This window comes from Rutilus rutilus (genome assembly GCF_951802725.1).
Source record: "Rutilus rutilus genome assembly, chromosome: 19".
Classification (NCBI taxonomy): Eukaryota; Metazoa; Chordata; class Actinopteri; order Cypriniformes; family Leuciscidae; genus Rutilus; species Rutilus rutilus.
In genome coordinates, this window is record NC_140232.1 from 9444632 (window position 1) to 9471260 (window position 26629).

Here is a 26629-nt window from a genome sequence, read left to right on the forward strand (position 1 = left end):
AACACAATAACAAACAATAGAAAAGCATGTAACTACATAAAACACATTCAACAATATACAATCCTTTTGCAATTTGTACATTTAACAAACTGATCTCTAATTAACATGAATGCTCATAAAAATAAAGCTGGAATACACTACATAACTTTTAAAATATGATTATGTTTTCATATTCAAGTTCAAAAGTTATCAAGAAAAATTTACATTCACTGCATTCTTGAGCTGGTAATATTCTTTTAAAGGGGTGGTTGAGTATGATTTCACTTTTCTTACTTTAGTTAGTGTGTAATGTTGCTGTTTGAGCATAAACAACATCTGCAAAGTTACAACGCTCAAAGTTCAAAGCAAAGGGAGATATTTGCTTTTAAAGACATCGTTTTTTAAGGACTACAAGAAACAGCTGGTATGGACAACACGACATTCCTCACAGGTCAGTGACATCACCAACCCTAAAATTTACATAAACCCCACCCCCAGGAACACAGTCCATGTTGAGAAGAGGAAGAGTTGTTGTAATCAAGCACATTTGTGAGTCAGCTCAAACTAGCATCTGTCTTTTCACATGCAATAGAAAGTCACTCTGTGCATCTCACAACAGTTCCTATACGAGTGATTTATAGATAATCATGACAGAATATGCTAATTAAAGATAGTTAACTCCACATCAGCAACATAAAATCGTCAACTAACCATTCAGAGACGTCCTGTTGCATTCTACGTGTTGTCACTTCTTGAGTCTCTCCATCTTCGTCTCAACAATGCAAATATTACACAATGTGACATTAAAAAGTGTAAGTCACTAGTTTTTGTAAAGTAACACTGTCCAACAGCGACACCCGCAAGTAAAGTTACAGCGGGAGGCTTGCCTCCTCTCAGCCCATTGACTTTTAACAGACCCCCCAAAGCCCAGAGAGTTTGATGGGGGGATAATTGAGAATGAATGGGAGGAAAGTCACGTGAGAGGAGGCAATAGTTAAAAAGTAGACTAGTTAAAAAGTAAGTTGTTAAAATTGTTACTGCCTTTAGTGATTATTTTGGAATAATGTCCCTCGCGTTTTGTAATAAATCCGACCCGAAGCCAAGAAAGCATCTTCTTCTTTTTTTTCAGAAAGAGTTTATTTCATTTTGATAATATTTTTTTCTATTTTTTTATTTAAAAAATTGGTATATTTTTTGTTATTTTTATTTTATAATATTTTTTTGTTATTATTTTATTTACCTTTAAATTACTAGATTTGATCAATAAATAATAAATAAATAGTAATTTAGTAATTTAAGCACATTCCTCACATTCTCTTCAAACTCACAATTCCATGCATAAACAGGGGTGCGGGAAGAGGTTTTAGGTTGAAAAAGGTCACCACTTTTGAATAAGAAACAATATCAAGACTGAATCACAACAAACGTATCAGTGAGAACACTCGTTCAAACAGCGCACATGCTCGAACCTGACTGCACATCACATTTTTGACTTTATTGATACTGCTTTTATTGTTTTTTTTTGTTTTTTTTTTTGAGCGGCTGCGGACAAATTCTTTCTACGCACACACAATATAACATACGGTGACCAGGAGGGGACATGTTCGGTTCACTGGGTTTTGTCGTGGCCACAACATATAAACTGGTGGGAACGTGATATTAAGTCATGGGAACGTCATAATATCTCGTGGGTACGAGATCGTATGTTGAGCGAACAACATCTGTTTCTCGTGGCCACGGCTTAATATGTTGAGGGAACGGCATCCGTTTCTCGTGGCCACGACTTAAAGGTGCTCTAAGCGATGTCATGCGTTTTTTAGGCCAAAACATTTTTTGTCACATACAGCAAACATCTCCTCACTATCCGCTAACTACCTGTCCCCTGAACACACTGTAAAAAAAACAGTCTCTGTAGACAGCCCAGGCTCCACAAACGGCAACAAAAACAAACTGGGCTAACGAAACATAACAAACTGTTCCAGCCAATAACCGACAAGAAGGATTTGGGGGTGGGGTTTGGTGGGTTAGTGCGCGGATGAGGAGGAGGGAGGGTCTAGCTAGCCTCCGTTTTATTTGACAATACTTCGAACGTCAACAAGAAGTGACGTCATCCAACATCACTTAGAGCACCTTTAATATGTTGAGGGAACGACATCCGTTTCTAGTGGCTACCAGTTTTATAACATGTGGGAACCAAATCTTCATACGCGATATGGGCTCCTCCTTTTACCCCGGTCATAATTTACTTTGTTATTTGTTAATTTACGTTTCTCATAATTTGTTTTTGTTTATTGCCTTAAACGGGACTTTATTCATGACCCGAGTATTTCACTCAAGCCAGCAAATTTCTGACGAAAAAGCCCATTCAACTTAAGAATGCGCTTCAGGTGTCTTTCACTTATGTACCCATGTCTTAATCCCAGAGACCGCACTATACCTTTATATGACATTCCTAATTCAAAGTAAAATGTTATTTCATCATTCATCTCCACTGCTGTATATGTACAGTACCAACGCATTCTCATCCTAGGGCGTCATATACTGACACTTTTGACATTTCGTCTACATCCAACGCACATGGCACCCTTTAGTGTCAATATGACACGCACAGAGCTTTGTTCGGTTATGGGTAGGTTTAGGTCTGGGGTAGGGTTAGGGTTAGACCGCTAGGAGCCGCCTTCTGGCCCATATCTATCTGCGTCTCATATTGACGCTAAAGAGTGCCATGTGCGTTGGATGTAGACGAAATGTCAAAAGCGTCAGTATATGACGCCTTGGGATGAGATCGGGCTGACAGTACTGACCGGTGTGGTACCCTCAACATAACTTGTGGCGAGAAAAATATATTGTTAATTACGTAACACTTTTAAATTATGTTTTAAAAACATAATTTAACATATAAATAACACTTTTTAAATAGCCCACTTAAAGTGTTTATTACAAATAAATGACTAAATGCTAAAAATGAATAAATGTTAATGAACAAACATTTGCGTTGCATTTACAATCCTGTGAAAACAGAAGGTGCTGCAGCACCGCCACTTCCCACGCCCCTGTGCATAAACCTTTTAATTCAGCTCAAAATATTTTACATTGGGTGTCTTTGCCGATCTCTTGTAAAAAAAAAAATAAAAATAAAAAAAAATAATATATATATATATATATATATATATATATATACATGATATTTCATGACTCTAGCCACTAGATGCCTTATAGCTCTATTTGGAGCAAATGAGCTGTTCCGCTGGGTCCTAGTTTCTTCAGTATGCATTCAGATAAATAAATAAATAAATAAAAATTGTAAAGTTTTAGCATTTTTAGTTAGAATTTTGAGCATTTTTAGGTTTTTCTATGTGTACTGAAGCATTCCTCGCATTCCATTCATTCCTATGGGGGTCAAAGTGACCCGCAAGGGAAGGATTTGTTACTTTTTTTGTGTGTGTATTCGTGGTTCAAGTCCCCAAAAGGGAAGGATGAGGGTTAAATTTATACTTGGTTTTAATAAATAGAACATTACTTACATCAAATTGTATTTGGCCTCTCCTTTTTATGAAATGTTTTTTCAACCAGGAAAATTAACTGTAACAGGGATATACGTTTACATAAAATGTATAAAAAATAAATAAAATAATAATAATAATTAAAAAAAAATATATATAAAAAATAATATATATATATATATATATATATATATACTGGAATGAGAACCAATCAAGGGACTGAACAAAACAGCAAAAAATGCAAAATTATACGTAAGCATAGAAACAAACGAGGAGATAATCAGTAACCAGGGAAACCAAAACTGAGGGTACGTTTACACGACAACGATATGCTTAATTGTACATAACAATATGTTTTTTTGACGAGTTTTCCACGTACAGACAACACCATTGCTCTCTGCTCAATGTTCCGCTCCTTGTTTGCGCTGCACGCTTGCTCTGCTCTGTCCCTCACAGCCCAAACGCTCCACTCATGTACCGATCACACTTACTGGAAAAGCAAAGTCCACTCAAATAATGTGCCGACATGAAATTTCTCTGTAGTAGACTTCTGTTTGCAATAGCCCTACTGTGCTGTAACACTTTCTCTTCTATTCTTTATCTATCATCTTTATAAAACTTTTTTTTTTTTTAAACTGGTACTGTGTTAGATTCAACTGGAAAGGGTCATAGCACTTGCATATTGTTGTCCTATTGTTAGTTTAACTGCTTCTGTTGTTCTCATTTGTAAATCGCTTTGGATAAAAACATCTGCTAAATGAATAAATGTAAATGTAAAAGAATAATATATTGATATACAGTATATTGATATTTAAAGGTCCCATATTTTAAAAAATTAAATGATAGCAGAGGTCTAGGGGCTATGTAACTACTATATGTTTCAAAACAGTCAATCCACAGAAAAATGCACACAGCCTGCATAATGTCACCCCCTTCAGTCACCACCATGGATCATAATCATACACTGTTCCACCTTCCACCACCGCCTTCAGTCACCACCTGGATCATAATAATACACTGTTATTGGCTAGAGGAGAACTGGCCCCCGACTGAGCCTGGGTTCTCCCAAGGTTTTTTTTTTTCTCTATTCTGTCACCTGATGGAGTTTTGGTTCCTTGCCACTGTTTCCTTGGCTTTTGGCTTGCTTGCTTGCTTTAATGCTTGGACATTTAATATTCAACAATATTATTGATCTGCCCTACTTAAAACTTTGTATGTGTCATTGTCACCTCACTCTGACCACATCACATCAATTTCGTAACTGCGCCACCTATTGGTCGAAAGTGATAAACCGTTAAATCATATTTTTAGTGACTGTATATATGATTATTCAGAAAAGGGGGAGTAGCCATTCAATATGTCCCGCCTTAGCTTCCTGTTGTCCACTTTCAGTGGGCCTTTAACACTTGTCTCAGTCTCACAAGCGGCCACACCCACACTAAAAACACCAATGTTCCATCCTTGAGACAAATAATTCATACCTTTAGTGTTCTTTATATCGGTCACTGTTCTTTTAGTTCCTGGTTCCTTTAACTGGTCATAGGGTATTTTTGAAGACCTTGTTGACGGTGAAGTGCTTTTTGGTTGTGAATCGTTGGAACTAACGATGTCCACTCCTGGTGATGGTGCCTCTAGTTGTAGACTGGTTTTGCTTGTGCTAAGAGGGGTGGTTTCAATATATGATCGTAAAGTGGTAAACTGTATTTTTGGCTGAATTTTAGCTGGAGTGGTTATCCCCAAACTACCTGATAAACAAAAGAAAACATCAAACAGTTTTTCCTCTAGTTTTTGTTAAAGCATTAATATAAATACAATGAATTTAAATGTAGTATATATGGTAACACTTTATAATAACGTTCAGTTGTAAGTCATTAATAAGTCTTTAGTTAATGATGAACTAATCATTTACAAAACATTCATAAATGATTAGTAAGTGATATACTACCATTTTATGTATGTTTTGTAAATTTAGTTACAAGTCATTTACAAGTGATTAGTAAATGATTAAATAATCATTTATGAAACATGACTATGCATTCATAAATGATTAATAAGTGATATGTTAATTATTTTATGTATGTTTTGTAGATTCAGTTATAAGTCATTTACAATTGATTAGTTAATGATTAACTAATCATTTACAAATCATGACTATCCGTTTCATAAATGTTTAATAAATGATGTTAAATTTTTTTGTATGTTTTGCTCACATCAGGTGCACAGTGGTTAAAGACGTGTTATAGATGTGTAAATGCATGAATAAATCATTTACAACACTTTCTGCATCCCCTAATCTAAAGTGTAAACTATTCATCACTTGTAAATGTCTTTTACATCATTCGTAGATAACCACTTCAAGAATCAAAAAGGCATAAGATCAACGAATGTTATCTACGAATGTATATGTAACACATTTACAAGTGATGAATAGTTTACACTTTAGATTAGGGGATGCAGAAAGTGTTATAAATCATTTACAACACTTTCTGCATCCCCTAATCTAAAGTGTAACCTATTCATCACTTGTAAATGTCTTACACTTCATTCGTAGATTACCACTTCAAGAATCAAAAAGGCATAAGATCAACGAATGTTATCTACGAATGTATATGTAACACATTTACAAGTGATGAATAGGTAAATGATTTATAACACTTTCTGCATCCCCTAATCTAAAGTGTAAACTATTCATCACTTGTAAATGTGTGACACTTACCTGTTATAAATGATCTATTCAAGGCATTTACAACACTTTCAGCACTCTCTAATTGCTATATACATACAAAAAAAAAAAACATTATTTATTAAACATTTATGAAACGCATATTCATGTTTTGTAAATGATTAGTTAATCATTTACTAATCAATTGTAAATTACTTATAACTGAATCTACAAAACATACATACAATCATTAACATATCACTTATTAATCATTTATGAACGCATAGTCATGTTTCGTAAATAATTAGTTAATCATTTACTAATCACTTGTAAATGACTTGTAACAGAATTTACAAAACATACATAAAATGTTAGTATATCACTTGCTAATCATTTATGAATGTTCTGTAAATGATTAACTCATCATTAACTAACCACTTATAGATGACTTACAACTGAACGTTATTATAAAGTGTTACCGATATGTTTTATATTATCTCATATATTAGGTTGCTGTCACTTCAAGACTGGACACACGGATTCATTATACTGTTACACATGCGTTTTCTTTCTTAACTTTACGTTCACTTCAGACATAGCTGACAGTGTTTATGTGAATGCTCACCAAGACTGGAAATTTTACATTATTTATTAGAACAATTATTTGAAGACTACAAATGAAAAATATATATTTAACTTATAAAATTCTAGCAGCCAAAGTGGCTAGTAGGAGTGACTGCGTTACATGCCACTGCTGAAATCCACCCGCCAAATCCACCCACCCGGGTGCTAATGTCAAGCCCTGTATATATATATATATATATATATATATATATATATATATATATATATATATATATATATGTGTGTGTGTGTGTGTGTGTGTGTGTGTGTGTGTGTGTGTGTGTGTTTAACATTTTAACATTTAACATACTTTTGAAATATACTCTAACTATAATTAACTATTTCACTATGAATGTAACTATAGAAACAAGTAACTAAGTAAAAGAACATTGTAATTACGGTTATTCAGGTGAACGTAGCATTACTTCATCTGTACTATACCTATTTCCAGTCGAGTCCTGTTGCCGTCCAATTGACTCATCCCATTGGAAGTGGATACAGGCTTTTCATTAGGTAGTGCAGTTGCAGAAGGGCTTGTCTGGAGTGAAGGGTTGATTGTTGGATTTGTATGTACTGTGGCCAAACTAGCCAGCATACTATGAGCTGTCTGAACTTGTGGTCTGTTCTGGGCATGCTCTCCACCAAGATATGTTATAGCCTCTGTTGACACCCTAACAAAGTCATTTTCTTCAGGTATTGCCACATCACCTGACCCAACTGATGATAAGTCTTTGTCTTTAAATTCAGTAAATGTGTCATCTGTCATTGACTCTGTCTCATCAACAGTCTCTTCTTCTTTTCCAGCGGCATCTTGTGATAGTATGACATTTTGAGTAGAACCTCTTTTCACTCGGTCTTTGTGTGATACTACAAATTTAACTCTTGACCCAGTTATCTCAGTATGTGACGTTTTTGCTGAAAATATGTCCTCAGTATTTCTGCTTTCAGTCCATTCATTTGAATGTCCAAGTGATTTCATGAAACTTTTCCCATAGAAGCCACGAAGAAATGGTCTGACAACTTCTAATGCAGCATTGGCAGTCAGTTGATGATCAGTTTTTTTGACAAGTACATAAGTCTGTTTTTTTGAACAATAGGAAAACAGGCTATGATTTGAATGAGTGGTCAGAGGAGAAAGAGAGTTTTCATGGACATGACTTATGATTGGATGAATTAGAGGCAGTAGAAGAAAGAGTTGGAGTGGAGGCACCATATTGACAATCTGCCCTACAGCGAAACTGCCTATGGGTGTGAAATATGCTCACTGTTTCTTCTCATTTCTTCTCCTGCAGAGAGAAACAAATACATTAATATTAAACTCACAAACAGTGTTGAAAACAAGCCATTCTCATTGGCGACTGATAGAGCATTTGAGAGATAAATGCCTATTGAATGAGAAAAATGTATAGACATATTTTGCACCTCAGCTTTTTAATGAATGCTCAAAGAAAACATGATGGATACATCTTTTGCTGTTGCTTTCCATTTTATCAGGTAGTTGTTGCAGCCTCAATTCAGTATACAGCATCCCTATATGCATCAACTAGGCTATTTTAATTGCATATTATCATATGCTACCCAAGTAAAAAATTTTTTATACTTAAATACAATTTATTCATATGTACTTAAGTATAAATATATATATATATATATATATATATATATATATATATATATAGGCTACAACGATAAATGATACAAGACCTACAAACGTGTCACGTGTGAAATTGTATACTATCAATTGTTTATGTAAAAAAAAAAAAATGTTTTTATATATATACAGTATATAAAAAACGTTAACATAAACATTTCATATACAATATAATTTAACACGTTTGTAGGTCTATATTGTCTCATTTATTATTGTAGTGTTATAAGTTGATTTTCTGTATACTGTGCATTTATTTTTGGACTAACAGTGGTTAATAAAGTCCAATAATGGTATGAGAGAGTGTCAGTGGTAATATCATTGTGTTCCTGACGGTCAGCGTTAGACGATGTGTGTAACAACTGAGGCTTAGCCTGCCCTGGACCAGGTTAGTTTCTCAGCATAAGTTGCCAGAGTAACTGAGTTTGAACTATTTTAAGTTTGCTTATGAAACAGAATCAACTGACAATAAGTCTGACAAACCAAAATAAGCCTGGCTTGTATTCTAATCTTGTTTTATGGAACAGCCTGCTGAACTAATTGACAGAACACAGACAAAGACAGAAATCAAAACAGACTGACAATGTGACGGACACCATTGTCAAACCGATCCCCATTCTCACGGATTTGCGAATATGACAAAAAACGCTGTATTCTGCTGCCAGGCCGTTAGATGGTGATGAAACACCATACATTGAACACGTAATACGCATGTGCAAGACGACATTATCTTTAGAGATTCACGTTTTTGTTAACACGTTTTTGTTAATGCGTGGCGCATGGCAGAGCTTGTGCAAGACAAGCATTTGTGGTTAAAAAGTATATAAATGTGTATTTCCTTTTAGAAAATGACAGATCGTTTTGCTAGATAAGAGCCTTATTCCTCAGCTTGGATCATATAGAGCACTTTGAAGCTGTATTGAAACTGCAGTTTGGACCTTTAAACTGTTGTACCCCATTGAAGTCCACTATATGGACTTATGTTTTTCTTAAAAACCTTAATTTATTTTCGACTGAAGAAAGACAGACATTAACATCTTGGATGACGTGGCGGTACAAAATTAGTTGTTCCAATTTAATAGACTTTAAGTATACCAATTTATAGTGTGCCACAAATACATTTATATATATATATATATATATATATATATATATACTGTATATATATATATATATATATATATATATATATATATATACACACAATATATATATCCTACAGGTTTTCTTTTCTTACTAAATGTTTTGTGCCCAAGATTTAATTAGATTGTTTTAAAGATTTATGAATACATTTCTCTCTGGTTTTGTTTGGCAGCTGTAGTACATTTTATGGTTATCAGAAGAACATTAAATTGAAAATTACCATTTTTAAATCACAAAATTAAAAATAAATAATTACAAAAGCACAGCAATACATTTTAACTAGTAAGATGACTCTAAGCTTAGTAATTGAACTACAGTATGCCAGGAGCCTACATTTGATTTACCTACATTCTGTTTTTAGCTGATGTTGTCCCTAAGTATGACCAACTTTTTATTTGTGGTGATTTTAATATTCATGTTTGTTGTCCGTCTGATCAGTTGGTCACTGATTTTAAACGACTTTTGTCAACTTTCCATTTACATCAATTGGTGGATCGACCCACACATCTTATCGGACACACTTTGGACCTTATTATTTCTCATGGGCTCTCTATCTCCCTTACTGAAATATCTGAGACAGCTATCTCAGATCATTTCCCCATTATTGTTAAATTTCCAGTCCCGTCTTCAGTAGCCAGCAGGTCTATTGCATCGCCATGTTATCGTCGTAGTCTCACTTCCTCAACAGCTGAAGAATTTTCTGCTGCTTTTATGGACTCTGAACTTTATGCCCTTAGCGAATCTGTCTCTTCTACATGCCCTGATGGCCTGCTTTCATCTTTTAATTCCACCTGTTCTGAAATTCTAGATGTTATTGCTCCTTACAAACACAGATCTCCTAAGTTAAGAGCAGATCCCTGGATAAATGATGCCACCCACACCCTTAGGCAGTGCTGTAGACAGGCAGAGCGGAGATGGAAGAAGGACAAATTACATGTGTCTTTGGAAATATTAAGGGGCTGTCTTTCTGATTATCAAAGGGCTGTAAAGGAGGCAAAATCTAAATATTTGTCAAATATTATCACTAATAGTGGGCATTGTCCAAGGGTGATGTTTAATACAATTAATTCTGTCGTAAACCCACATACTTGTTCTCTGACAGATGCCTCAGTCTCCACTTGTGAGAATTTTCTTCACTTTTTTATTAATAAAGTGGAGTCTGTCAGACAACTCACAACTAATAGTTCTGTAACTGATTCAGTTGTCGCTGCAACACATTCTGCTGTGTTTGAACAGTTTGAACCAGTCTCACTATAGTAGTGCAACAAATGAAAATTACAAATTGCCCCCTGGACTTTGTTCCAACTAAATTGTTAAAAGAGGTTTTTACCACAGTTGGGCCTTTCCTGTTGGTTTTTATTAATAAATGTCTTAGCTCAGGATCTGTCCCTGCTGTGTTCAAACATGCTGTGGATAGGCCTTTTCTTAAAAAAAACAAATCTGGATCCCTAATTTCAGACCAGTTTCTCACCTGCCTTTTCTCTCAAAAGTGTTAGAAAAAGTTGCTTTTATACAATTACATTATTTTTTAGAAAATAACTCTCTGTTTGAGAAATTTCAATCAGGATTTAGATCGCGACATAATACTGAGTCTGCACTGTTAAAGGTGCACAACGATATTGCTCGGTTTGTTGATGTCAAGAGCCCTGTTATTTTAGTGCTCCTTGATCTCACGGCGGCCTTTGATACAGTGGACCATGCAATCCTTCTGTCTCACCTTAATCACTATGTTGGCATTAAGGGTACTGCATTTCAGTGGTTCTCATCATATTTGACCAACAGAATATTTTCTGTAGTGATTGGGAACTCGTCCTCCTCTACTACTTCTCTCTCCTGCGGGGTGCCACAAGGCTCTATTCTCGGACCGGTTTTATTTTCTCTCTATATGCTGCCTCTTGGGTCCATCATAGCCAGGCATAACATAGCTTATCACTGCTATGCTGATGATTTGCTAATTTATTTGCCTATGAGTCCAACAAACACTGATGCATTTGGGTCACTAATTGATTGCATTGATGACATTAAATTATGGTTAGAGAAAATTTTCCTTAATTTGAATGAAAATAAGACTGAATATATTTTATTTGGAATATGCAACCTCTGACCCTAATACGCTAATTTCGAAGCTTAGACCGACTATCAGAAATCTTGGTGTGACTTTTGATAGTAGCCTGAAATTTGATAAACAAATTGACAGTGTGGTTAAAGCTAGTTTTTTTCAGCTACGTCTATTGGCCAAGGTCAAACATTTTTAAATCGTTCGGACCTTGAGAAAGCTATTCAAGCTTTTATTAGTTCAAGACTAGATTATTGCAATGCGCTTTATGTTGGAGTCTCACAGTCATCACTCAGGCGCCTTCAGCTGGTGCAGAACGCAGCAGCCCGTCTTCTAACTAACACACGCAAACGTGAGCATATAACTCCAATTCTTTCTTCGCACCACTGGCTTCCAGTTTCTTTTAGAGTTGATTTTAAGATTTTGGCCTCAATGGTCTCGCACCACCGTACATAACTGAGATGTTAACTTTGCGTTAATCAAACAGGGCTCTTAGATCAACAAATCAATTTTTGCTGGAAGTCCCAAGGGCAAGGTACAGACTCTGGGGTGACCAGGCTTTTTCTGTAGCTGGGCCAAGCCTCTGGAACAAGCTACCTGCTGATATACGTACAATCACTGACTTGGGCCTCTTTAAGGCTAAGCTTAAGACTTATTTATTTAGACTGGCTTTTAATTCATAGCAGTCGTTGTGGCATTTTGTGTTTTCTTTGTGGCATACATTTTGTTTTTATACTTTGTTTTGTGGCATTATATATTTTGTATATATATTTTATTATATTTTGCATTATATTGTTGTCATTATATTTTTTTTTATTTTTTTTTATTTTAATTTCTTTCTTTCCTGGAAAGCACTTTGGTTCACCTTGAGTGTTGTAAAGGGCTGTATAAATAAATGTTGATTGATTGATTGATTGATTGATTGATTGATTGATTGATTGATTGATTGATTACCCCATTACAATAGTCCCTTTACAACTATTGCTATCATAAAAATACACTTGTAGGTTTAAAATTCTAAATAAATTGGCACATCTAATGTCCAAATTACAAATATTTTAGCATATATATATATATTGTATGTACTTTATTATGTCTTTCAATTCAAACACATTTAACACAATTATACAAATGGACAGGTCATTTAAAGACATAATATTTTCCCCCAGTAAATATTCCTTACTTTTCCTTCTACTTTTTTTTCTTTTGTGATAATACCCACCAACACATAGCCTAAAAAACACATAATTAGAACAATAACCAATAAGTACATAGTTAGCTATTTTTACATATGAAAAAAGGGAAAAAAGACTAAAAATATATATAAATAAATATGAATAAAAAGTAAACATTCACATATTTATATCAAACTCTTAATGACACATAATTCCTAATATTATTTAAATATGAAATATTGAATATGAAATAAATAAAATAACAAATAACTATAATTAAAAGGGAGGGAGGGTTATATACAATTTTTGTTAATGTAGGCTAATATGTATTCCTATAGTAATTATTTAAAAGAGAAGCATGGCAGCACTTCACTCCAAACACAGAAGCAAGCAACATTTTCTATGGTTTTATTTACATTTTTTGATATGTTTTGCCAGTATTTCATAGTTTGTATGTAAAATAGAAAGATTGAACTTATTAATTAAAGTTAAAAATCGATTGTAGAATTGCAAGTTTTAAATCAGGATTTTTTTTCAAATGTGTCTGTCCATTAGAATGGACAGTGGGTTCAAAAGCCTGTTACTGAAATCACATTCCAGTAACTGAAGTCCAGTAATGCTGATTGAAATATCTTATATAAAAAATCTATATCACAGTACCGATACATTTTTGAAACTTTTTCATATGCAGAATATATAGTTCTTGAAGTGCTTGAACATATAGCTGATGGAAATATCTCAGATGTTGACTTTATGTGAGGTGATGAATAAGATGGAGATCCGTATTTAAAACTTTATAAAGTAAAATGACTAGCTTCTGGCCAAACGTACATACGGATTTGACTTAAATCTAAAGCGTAACTTGAATATGAATATTTTTCTTACACAAACGCATGCTTCGCTTCAGAGGGCCTTTATTTACCCCCCAGAGCCGCATGGAGCACTTTTATCATGGATGGATGCACTTTTATGGACTTTCAAAACAGAAACAACCATTCACTGCCATTATAAAGCTTGGAAGCCAGGACATTTTTTTATATAACTCCGATTGTATTCGTCTGAAAGAAGAATGTCATATACACTTAGGATGGCTTGAGGGTGAGTAAATCCAACGCATTCTTATCCTTGGGCGTCATATACTGAAGCTTTTGACATTTTGTACATCCAACGCACATGGCACCCTTTAGCGTCAATATGAGACGCAGATAGCTTTGTTCGGTATAGGTTTAGGTCTGGGGTAGGGTTAGGGTTAGACCGCTAGGAGGCGCCTTCTGGCCCATATCTATCTGCGTCTCATATTGACGCTAAAGGGTGCCATGTGCTTTGGATGTAGACGAAATGTCAAAAGCGTCAGTATATGACGCCCAAGGATGAGAATGGGCTGGTAAATCATGGGCTAATTTAAATTTTTGGGTGAACTATCCCTCTATAGCAGTGGTTCTCAAACCTGTCCTGGCGTACCCCCAACACTGCACGTTTTCTTTGTCTCCCTAATAAAACACACCTGATTCAACTCATCAGCTCATTCACCCATGTTATAATGAGCTGATGAGTTGAATCAGGTGTGTTTGATTAGGGCGACAAAGAAAACGTGCAGTGTTGGGGGTACGCCAGGACAGGTTTGAGAACCACTGCTCTATAGGTATAGTACACCCAAAAATTATATTTGTCATCACTTACTCATCCTCATGTTGTTCTAAATCTGTATTAGTTTTTTTATTCTGCTGAACACAAAAGAAGATATTTTAAAGAATGTCAGTAACTAGACAGTTGACAGTAGCCATTGACTTCCATAGTATTTTTTCCTACTATAGCCTATATTTTCCTAATAACTACATATTATATTATTATGATATAATATTATCATTATTTGTAATTATTTTGAAAATTATAATAATATTTAGCAGTAACGTATCAATATAGATATTACAGTACAATACCGTATAATTAATTACAGCAAAAGCAGAACAAATGACGAAATACAGTAAAAATACAGTAAAGTACTATTTGGTAGTTTACAGTATCTTGTGTACTGTAAAGTGAATTACAGTATAGTTACTGGAAATCGAAATACAGTAACTTGCTGGCAACCATGCTGCCAGTAATGTACTGTAGAAAGTGGATTGGTCGTCGTGGGCCAGTTGAATGGCCCCCAAGGTCTCCCGATCTGACCCCCTTAGACTTTTATCTTTGGGGTCATCTGAAGGCAATTGTCTATGGTGTGAAGATACGAGATGTGCAGCACCTGAAACTACGGATACTGGATGCCTGTGCTGGCATTTCTCCTGCGGTGTTGCTATCAGTGTGTGAAGAGTGGGAGAACAGGGTTGCATTGACAATCCAACACAATGGGCAGCACATTGAACACATTTTATAAGTGGTCAGAAACTTGTAAATAACTCATGAACAAATAAAGTTACGTTGAAACCAAGCACACCATTGTTTTTCTTGTGACATTACCAATAAGTTTGATGTGTCACATGACCCTCTTCCTATTAAAAAAACAAAAGTTGTATCCAAGATGGCCGACTTCTAAATGGCCACCATGGTCACCACCCATCTTGAGGAGTTTGCCCCCTCACATTTACTAATGTGCCACAAACAGGACTTTAATATCACCAACCATTCCCATGTTATTACGGTGTATCCATATAAATGGCCCACCCTGTATATATATATATATATATATATATATATATATATATATATATATATATATATATATATATATTATGTACTGTATTATGTCTTTAAATTCAAACAGTCCTAAACCCAAAACTAGATTTTGTATCTTTATTATATTTGGTTTCTTTTTTTTTCTAGTATAAAAATAAGTATAAAATATATGAGTGTAATGAGCTATAAGTTCACTGCAACTTATCCTAAAGATAAATTATTATAATTAGAAGATATTTCTGGTGCACGCAGCAGCGCTCGTTCAATGTGAAGTTTAGCAGCAAAATGGAAATATTTGCACGACTTTCTAAGATTTATGGAGAAAATCTTCTGTGAAGATGGAGAATATTCCTGTGAAATGTAAGTTTTGCAAACACCATGTCTCAAAACGCATAAAACAGCACAAAATATATGCTGTTTGATGGTGGATCGATTTGATCTATGATCGACCTCTAGGGCTGCTTAAGAAACGCGTGCACACGCAGTTATCTAGACTAGATAAACCTGGATCAAATTAGTGGGATTGCGTGAACTTGAATTACCTTTTATGAAACCGCTTTAGCCCCAACTTATTTGTTAGGTTTATTCAAGTCGGGTTTTGGAGTTTAATCCCTGCATTTCTTAGCATCTTTTATGGAACAACCCTCAGGTGAAGTAGATGTAGTGCAGTGCTCTTGCATCACAGGACTAGAAAGGTTGTGTGCACAGAAGGCCAGACAGGTAAATATTACTGTAGTAGTGTACTTGTAAGCGTATGTTGGGTTTTTCACATTGGCCTGAACCATAGGCCACTGGCCACCCTAGGTGATATCCTAAAATTCAAAACTATGATTGGCCATCTCCAGAGTCAGAGGAAGGGCATTCAACAAATTGAGATATAACCTTATTGGCTATAATGTACATACTACATTTGTAACCATAAGGTAAACACAGTAAGTAATAAACACTTTTTTACAGTTCATATGCGCCTCACTAAAAAGCATGGATATAGGACTGGTGAAAATTAGTGCTAACATTATATAAATCAGGGGTGGGGAACGTTGATCCTGGAGGGCCATTGTCCTGCAGAGTTTAGCTCCAACCCTAATTAAACACACCTGAAGCTAATCAAGGTCTTCAGGATTGCTAAAGTTACAGGCAGGTGAGTGTTTTTTTCAGGGTTGGAGCTAAACTCTGCAGGACAATAACCATCCAGGATCAATGTTCCCCACCCCTGATATAAATGAACAAGGATAACCTGAATTATATTTAAACATTTAGCATAAATTAAAGTTAAGTAGCATCAATCACACACAGCTCTACTATCATTACATACAGCAACTCATTCTGATACATGCTCCTAAAAGTACAGAAATCTTCAAGAGCATTCCATTTGTGTGAATAGTTGTAATAGTAGTGGATATAACTACAATAAACTTAGTAGTTTTATGAACCCAAATTATGGAGCTTTATTGTATGCTGCAGTAAACAGGTAGGTAGATAAACTTAACTTTAGACACATAATGACAATGTCTCTTTGGTTTTTCTTCTAGGCCAACAAACGTTCAACAACAGCTTTAAATTGGCCAATGCTCGACTGTCGGCTTGGTGTGTCACGGGCCTCACAACCTTAATGAACCCTTGAATTAACGTTACAAAGAGATGTTGGTTCATTGTCGCTTTTACACCCGCAATTAATGTTGAAACAATGGTGAGATTTCAGTGAAAAATCCATGTCTAGGGTCATGCCCCCAACTTACTAATAATTATCCATACTTAGAATTATATGCTCTGAATGCCGAGCCGAATTGTGGGGGCCCCCTGGTCTGTGTCTCACTCCTTTCCCCTCAGAGAACTGTGATCACACAAGGTAACCGGACATTCTCTTTTAGTCAAGTCTTTCGACACAGACCTCTCTATGGAAGAAGGCCCCCACAACCCTGGAATATTCCTACACGACTGATTCTGATAACACAGCCCCTTCATAGAACCATATGAGCAATCTGAGGTGTGGTGATATTGCATCGGTGGTAATTTACAAAAAATTGTGAGGAAGTCCAATTAAGCAGTGCCCACAACAATGGCTTGGCTCCAGTGTGACAATCTCTGCTTAAACATTATCCACCCCTTTTCTGGCAAAACAAACAAATAACTGCTAACACAGTTAGAAACCATCAGCCTAACATTCCAGTGACAAGATTCAAGCACACTAAATCTTGAATATTGGTGGGAGATAAAAAGCAGAGAGCCAAAAGGGTAAAGATGAGTAGGTGCTGGGGACAAAAAAGATGCACTAGTCGCAGAGTGATGCCTGAGCCATCCACAATGAACTTGGTGTAAGATAGGTGGCTCAAGTTCTGCTATGCACTTGGCTGAAAGCTAGTGTGAGCAAGAGAGTTGCATTGTACAATAAGATTCTCAAATTTACTTACAGCAATGAATTGAACAGTGATTCGCATAATGTGTCCAAGACAGTGACTAAGTACTATGATGGGAGGATAGTCCTAGAGGTCGGACAGAAACAGCAGACCCCTTTTAAAAAAATGGCACATCAGAAAATGTGCACGTGGAAACACCTCATCAAACCCAGAGTGACAGGCAGATATTACTGATATATATACCTTTAAGGTTAAAAAAATAGTTGCACTGCTCTAGCAGTTCCTTTAGAAATGTCAAGATGTGAACTATGGGACACTTAGCTGCCACTATTCTGTGCTGCTCTCACCACGAAACAAACATATTCCACTTGATCTTGTAAACATGTATTGTAGCAGGATTACTCTGAAGATGGTCAGTGACATTCCGTGGAAGAGTTAGTTCTAGTAAATTGACCCTCTCAAGAGAAAGATCCACAAATTCCAGATTGCTAGGTCCAGAAGTATTATCACTATTCTGTGCTGCTCTCACCACGAAACAAACATATTCCACTTGATCTTGTAAACATGTATTGTAGCAGGATTACTCTGAAGATGGTCAGTGACATTCCGTGGAAGAGTTAGTTCTAGTAAATTGACCCTCTCAAGAGAAAGATCCACAAATTCCAGATTGCTAGGTCCAGAAGTATTATCAGGCTACCCCGCCTGTGTCTCTGCGGACTGGAAGCTCATACACAAAAAGTGGCCATGAAAAAGACTAAATTCAGTGCAAGCCCCAGATTATTGTCTGAATGAGAATACACTTTTGATAATTTAATTTGAACATTAGAGTCTGCACACGGGCACGAACATTGCTGTGTGCTCCCACGCTTGATGTCGCATCTTTGCCCAGATAAGAAAATCATCTTTATGACAAACCAACCGCAGAGGAATGCAAGTAACCGCAGCGACCGCGTTATTCGCGTGTTTTCTTTTTTCATAAGGCTATACCCTTCTTGTTTTGAATTTTGTGCATGTGTATTGAATGTTAAATAAGTTAATAATGATAACAAGGCTGTGTTTATTATGGTGATTTGTACAGAGGCTTCGTGGATTTGCACTTAAGCCTAAACAGACAGTAAATGAGAGAGATCGACAGAGCGTGTGCGATTACGATGTAATCTGTGGCAGAGTTAGTTACTTGTTAGCATTCCTAAGAGTCATGAAAAACATCCTATCTGATCGCGGCCACGGCAACCAGGCCCCTTTCGCCCCGCCTGGGGGGGGGGTGGTTGCCGTGGCCGCGATCAGATAGGATGTTTTTTATGACTCTTAGGAATGCTAACAAGTAACTAACTCTGCCACAGATATCAGAACAAACTCTCCTGCGTTCATTTAATCGTAGACAAATGGATCTATAAATGAACATGCATCCCAGAAACTGTGTGAATGATTTACTGGCTTGTGTACCATTATGTATATACTTTGATATATATTGGATTATACAACCAAAACGGGACTCTCACTTAATTCTCGCTGAGAAGGAGAGATAAACCCTATTAATCATATGTATTCTACCCCCCTTTCCCCCCCACTGGGCCCTGCAGGCCTCTGCAGGCCGAGTCAGACTGCCTTTCTTAAATCCAACCAAGAAGGAAACGGACAACTCTTGCCTTAAGGATGCCGTGTGTTCCAGCATGGCCTCAACAGGCCCAGGGCAGGAGGCTTCGAAGCATCCAGGACATGTGCTCACTCCAGCATCAAGAACAACTTCAGGAGTTCAGTGACGTCATTCAACACGGACGAAGTCCCTCGCAACTCTCACCATGTGCTCTTTGTGTCCTGCCGGCCCAGAGCGTGTAGGCCACAATCTGCACTCCAGCCATGAGAACAGCGACAATACAAGTTCATCCTATCTTCTTCATCCAACGGAGAAGAAACGATTGCAACTTGCACCATGACTTTTGACCTTCCCGGACCCCCCAACGGACTCATTTTTCAACCACTTCAAGAATTGTCCACGATTGCAACTGACCATGCAAGTAAATCAATTTAATGAGGTGCTCTGAAAATGATTAGCTGATGGTTCTTTTCATACTGAAATAGATCTTGCTCCATAGTTCTATTACCTGCTTCCGGTTCCACATCACTCACCCCTTTACCTGCATGTATGTATGTATGTATGAATGTATGTATGTATGTATGTATGAATGTATGTATGTTTGTTTAGTGTTAGTTATGTTTGTGATTTAGTTAATAAAACTTGTGCACAATTATGAATTTGATTTCTGATCCTCTGTTTGCATACAAAGTCCCTTTTACGATCTTGATCCAGTTACATGCTCTAATTGCTGTACACGATAAGGAATAATTATCTTTCAGTGACCCTGAAAGATACGCTTTTCTTAGAATAAATGAATAATCGAAGAGTTCGTTGGAACTGATTAATTGATTGTAATATTAATTTGGCTTACCTCAAAGTTAATCTAATTAACTGATCCAAATATTAATCATTAATCATAATTGGTAAATATAGCTGCGAGCAGCGATTGCGGGCCCAAGCCGGTGGCACCGCCACCCTGGTGCCTTTAGTTACCCTAAAGCCACCGGGGTGGCGGTGTCACCGGCTTGGGCCCTCCATCGCTGCTCGCAGCTATATTTATATATATATATATATATATATATATAATAAATGTAACAAAAAAATATATAAACCACTTAAGAGGAGTGGGTAAAAATACAGAGGCTGATTTTGCAAAGAAATCCACATTCAAACCAAAATATCTGACTTCCTGTTGGTCAGAGCTAATGACTGTAAATGAGAAAGTTGTCCGGCTCGATGAGACCAATATACGTACTGATTTTTGTGACTGTACATAAAATTAACCCCTTCACTTTTGTCAAAAGCATTTAGAAAGTGACACACTTCCTGCTGCCAGTTGGTGGCGCTATAACTTTGACTCACAATAGTTACATACATGTGATCGGCCTCTTACCACGAACACACTGCTGAAGTTTCATCAAGATCAGTTAATGTATGCAGAAGTTATAACACTTCGTTTTTATCTTTTCTCGCCATAAATTCGTTTCCTCGCCACGGCCAAACCGTTCGAGATATCAACAATCCGTCCGCAGTTTAGCATCCTCAATGTCTTGACTTCATGCTGACCAAGTTTGGAGGCGAGTGGATGAATTCTCTAGGAGAAGTACATCAAATTCCACAGCATGCATTTTTCAAACAACCCATAATAGCCGACTTCCTGTTGGGCGGAGCTAATAACTTAGAGTGCGGAAGTTGTTCGGCCTGATGAGATCTATATGTGTACCGAGTTTCATATTAATTCATGCAAGCGTGTTTGATATATGGACCAAGTTTTCAGACCGTGTTCAAGGGGGTGCTGTTGAGCCCCCCTGCCACGCCCGGGGACCAGTTTCAGCCCGGCCCTGATGGCTGCGGGTTCTGACCTGTGTGCAAAGTTTCAAGAGTTTTTGAGCATGTCAAGGGCCCCAAAAGCCACTTAAACTTGAAAAACAAAGATTAAATGGAATAGACAAATCCCCCCTCCCCCACCCATACAGACACACAGAGAGAGAGAGAAAATTCTCCAGAAAATCCTCATTCAAACCAAAATATCTGACTTCCTGTTGGTTGGAGACATGGGCGAGGCTAGCCCCTTTTTAGGGGTGCTCCAGCACCCCTAAAAAGGAGCTCAGCACCCCTAAAACTTGGAGTAAGAAATGCTGTTATTCTAAAAAAAAAAAAATTCGTCTTTGACAAGGTTAAATAATGTCCAAAACATACTCCGTGATTTGTGGGTTAAGGATGAAAATGAAAACATCCCCGCTTAGCAAATGGTGTCATCCTCTTCTCTTCTACTTCTCTGTACCTGCACTGCTCAGCACCATCTATGGCTCAGCACGACCGTCATCCAGCGCGAAACACACGCAGAGTGAGAACCATAGGCGTCACTACTAGGCACTTTTTAAACTTTTGTGAAACCTTAGGCTACACAAATTCGTGTTCGCAGAAGCTGCTGTGCGCGAATTTTAGCAGTACGACTGACGCTTCAGTTTACGGTCAAGTGCGAGTTAAGAAGATGTAAGTAGCTAAACTAAACATTTTATATTTGACAGGTTTTTAGGTCATAAATGTTAAACGAATGACAAAAATAATTAGAAAACTAATAAACTTTTGTCTAATTTCGCCATTTTGAGCTGAAAATAGGCCTATATAATGTGTAATTATGTCATTGTGAGGGGACAAGAAACATTAACAAAGCCGTTTTCATAGGCACAAGATTAATAATGCATGTGTACATGTTGAGAATTAATATAATACAATTTGTAGCCTTCAGTAAATTAAAAAAGTTCAGCTTTAGGAGGGAAAGAGACAGGGCAAGATCAGGAGACTGAGAGAAAAAGACAGAGTGATGGAGATGAGGAGAGAGCAGGTTTTAAATCTATTTCTTATCCTTTTTTGGCCTTCAAACGTCTTGAAATGCACATATCAGAGAAATAAAAATGTTTAACCCCATAACAACCTCAAATTTATGACCTCTTTGATTATAAAGCCCTGTCTACGGCCATATATTAGGCCTAGATCAATAATGAATGTGTAGGCTACATATTGTGAATGAATTTAATAAACTTAGTTACCTAGCTTTCCTGGTAGCTTTGTCTGAGAAAATGATTCATAAATCAACCTATCAGTTGACCCTTTGTTTTCTTTCTTCACTGACAGACAAAAATGAAAAGCCTATATCAGTCAAAGTTCAGCTTTAGGAGGGGAAAAGACAGAGCAAGATAAAAACAAACAGAAAAAGAGTGTGATGCTGATGAGGAGAAAAAAAAAAAAAACAGCTGCCCGCACATGGTTTTAAAGCTATTTATCCAATTTTTTTGGCCTTCAAAACATCTTAAAATGCACATATGTAGATCAGAGAAATCAAAATTTTCTCGGGGGAGCATGCCCCCGAACCCCCCTAAATACCTCACATTCGGTTCCTCAGTGATTATAAAACTGTGCCATATGCATGTTAATGGATGAATTAATGAAACTAGTTAATAATGAGCATTAGACCATAAACTACATTTTTTTTTTTTTTTATCATAACCTCATTGGGGGCTGAGCCCCCCTAAAATGAAAATCCTAGAATCGCCCCTGGTTGGAGATAATGACTATAAATTAGAAAGTTGTCCGGCTTGATGAGAACAATATACGTACCAAGTTTTGTGATTCTAGGAAAAACTAAGCCCCCATTTTTGACTAAAGGTGGCGCTACTGAGCCATTCCACCACGCCCGTTTCTGAAACTTTGCACATGTCTACTGGCTAATAAATGGGATGTGTCTTTCGAGTTTCATGCAATTTCAAGCATGATAAGAGTCTCAAAATCATCAAAAAATAATATCAAAGTTCGATGAGTTGCCATAACAACAGTATCTAAGATATCAATAATCCTTTCACAAGCCTACATCTGCTGTGGGTCTACATTATACACATAAAGTTTGAAGCAAATCAGGTAAAAATAAGAGAGTGATTTCAAAGCATTTTGAAATTGACAAACTTCCTGCAGCCAGTTGGTGGCGCTATAACTTTGACCCACAATAGTCACATCCATGTGATCGGCCTCTTACAACGAACACACTGCTGAAGTTTCATCAAGATCAGATAATGTATGCAGAAGTTATAACACACTTCCTGTGTCCCATTATTCGCCATTAATTCATTTCCTCGCCACGGCAAACCGTTCGAGATATCAAATATCTGTTCGCAAGAATTCATCCTCAATGTCTTGACTTCATTCACACCGAGTTTGGTGGTGATCGGATGAATTCCCTAGGAGGAGTATTTCACATTCCATTGTATGCGTTTTCCAAACAACGTATAATAACCAACTTCCTGTTGGGCTTTTGTAAAACTTAGAGCACGAAAGTTGTTTGGCCCGATGAGATCTATATGTGTACTGAGTTTCATATTATTACATGCAAGCGTGTTTGATTTATGGACCAAGTTTTCAAACCCCATTCCAGGGGGCGCTGTCGAGCCCCCCTGCCACGCCCGGGTACCAGCTTCAGCCCGGCCCTGATGGCCGCAGGTTCTGACATGTGTGCAAAATTTCAAGAGTTTTTGAGCATGTTAAGGGCCCCAAAAGTGGCAAAAAAAAAAAAAAAAATTCCTTACGAAAACAATAGGGCCTTCGCCCTTTCAGGGCTTGGGCCCTAATAATAATCCTTACGGAAACAATAGGGCCTTCGCCCTTTCAGGGCTTGGGCCCTAATTATGGATTATTATTAATATTTCCCCTTTGAGCTAATGTTGTTACACTGGTCAATGCATTGATCAATGCTATTGGTCTCAATTAAGTGAAGCATTAGCTTCAGTGTTACCCATGCGACGCATTACTGGTGAAATATCAGCAGAAAGCCTCTTATCCAGTCAGATTCGAGGATCGGAACTAACTGTTATACATATAAAAATAGCCTAACAAGCTTATTTTCAGGTTTATGCTCTGTTATGTGGATCCTTATTTTGACATTCTCTTCTGTTTACTTCATTTCCTGTTTCATTGCTGTTTAGTTTCGGTTACATTGGTTACTGAATATGTCCTTGTTTTTGTGCATGCTGACCACATCGGAACACTTATTTATATAGCAACAAATTAATATAAATAAATAAATGGCGATAATACCGCATATTGCGCTATTGAGCCACTCAAAATTACCGTAAGGGAAATTCCTTCACCCAAACAGCCCTAGATCAGCCCCCACATTTGGATGCCTTGGAACATGCATTGGCCTCAGTAAGCCGGTTGAGTGTCTGCTCACATTAGAATTGTGTAGGCTAGCTGATGGGGGTGCAGAGATTACAGTTCTCCCTGCAGGTTTATATAAGAATCCACTGTGGTATTATCTGTTCTCAATAGAACCTGCTGTTTCCAAAATGACAGAAGAAACTGTTTCAGAGCTAAACAAAATTCTAGGAAATATATAGGCTGCTGCCTCTGGAGGGTCGACCACCTGCCTCATACTACACGTCCCTCCAGTATGGCCCCCAGCACATTGAGGCAAGCATGAGAAATTGGAACAAACTTGTTCCTCTGGGCAACCCATGTCAGGTCTAGGTGCAAAGAGTGTACCCATCTTTGCACACTCCTAATATACAGACACCCCAATGAAATTACTGCAATCTTTGATGCCATCAACCTGAGCAGACATAAGCACTGGCGAAAACTGCAAGCATTCTTGGAATGCCCTCACCCTGCCCACCAAAAAGTGGCCTTGAAAAAGACTAAATTAAGTGCAAGCCCCAGATTATTGTCTGAATGAGAATACATTTTTGGTAATTTAATATGAACACTAGAGTCAAGGCACGAACATTGCTGTATGCTCCCACACTTGATGTCACATTTTTGCCCAGATAAGAAAATCATCTTTATAACAGTTCTCACTCCCCTTTCCCTCAGCAGAGCTATTGCCACCTCAGCCTCTTTTGTGAACTTTTTCAGCTTTACTTAACTCCTGTGCAGGAGTCTGACACATGAAAATACACGTCTTTCCTGTCTATCTTTGTAGACCAATCGCCCCTCCAAATTAACAGTAGCAACTGCTGATATCTTAACACCTGCCCTCTTTATTAACGCTAGGTGATCTTGTCTCTGAGAATCTGGGCTGAATCCCCTAACACTCTTGACTGTAACACATCACAAAATATAGGCCAATGGCTCACAAACTGTATTCTGTAACCATTTTTGACTGTACTCAGCATCCAGGGGTAGGTTTCATGAGTGTGCCACTCCAGCAGAAACAGTGACAATGTTTCCAACACTTGGTTGACTCAAGCTCCCTAAGCACCCTGCTGTGGGCACTCAGGGCTGGAATTTGCCTGTAAATGAGGCACTGACCACTTTGAATTTGAGGATGAAGCCGTTTTCTCATTTCTATGCCTTTATTTTGACCAACATTCATGATAATGAAAGGGGAGATGTTGGGACAGGGCTCACAGCCTTTATTAATTATCTGTGTACATTCTGTGTGTGCTTGTGCAAGTGTGAGTTGGTATACTTTGGGCTTTGAAAACACACTCTGGGCAACTAGAGGGTTGTCCTTCGCAGAACGGATGAAATATCACTGGCTTCACTCCTCTCAGAAAATCATGAGATTGGCACTACCCCTGCTTCTTCTTCTTAGGGGACCCGCTTAAGTCTCTGCGGTACTGGGGAGCGGTGATGGTGAGGTGGCCCCCAGCCCAAGCTACCTGTGGCCCTATAACATAAGGAAGATGCTCTGCTGGACGGCATGTTCTTTAAGGTCACCTACTGTAAAACCCCTGATCAGCTGAAGTAAAATGCAGGGAAGCGGCTGACACCTGTGCCTGCTTGTGGGGCAATTAAAAGCTTCATCCTCCTTTTTCCTTGACACAGCGGGACTGCATAACTGCCATCGTTGACCCGAAAAGTCCATCTGGGGACATAGGCACATCCAGAAACACCACCAGATATACAAAGCTGCTTTTCCACTGTCGGGTCAGTCCGAGCCAGGGCTAACAACGTGCCGGGAGGGGCCAATAGCCTTGGACCGCAAGCACAGAGGCCAAAATTAAGTTGTGTTTCCACTGTTGGGCCAGTAGCCCCACAGCACTACCCTAAAGCCCATCCTTTACACGCCTCTATAGATTGACTTCACACAACCCCACCATTTCACCAGCTGACTGAAAACTAGCTGAATGAGCAGCAGTGTTGACCATCTCCTGACTCAGGTAAACTCCGCCTTTGTTCATGGCCAGTCCTCAAGCCCCAGTTGGCCCGCTTTGGACCAAGGTATTCGGCGGG

The 26629-nt window shown here is 37.6% G+C and overlaps 1 protein-coding gene across 1 annotated transcript in view; it reads right to left on the minus strand.

Moving 5' to 3' along the window:
• LOC311278948 (uncharacterized protein) overlaps positions 1-26629 on the minus strand; it is a 35276-nt gene that overhangs the window by 2921 nt on the left and 5726 nt on the right. The window contains exons 2-3 of the mRNA XM_084390122.1: positions 7210-8054; positions 4964-5227 (exon numbers count right to left, since the gene is read on the minus strand). Coding sequence (XP_084246248.1) covers positions 4964-5227; positions 7210-7981 — 1036 coding nt within the window. The 5' untranslated portion in view covers positions 7982-8054. The remainder of the gene's footprint in view (positions 1-4963; positions 5228-7209; positions 8055-26629) is intronic.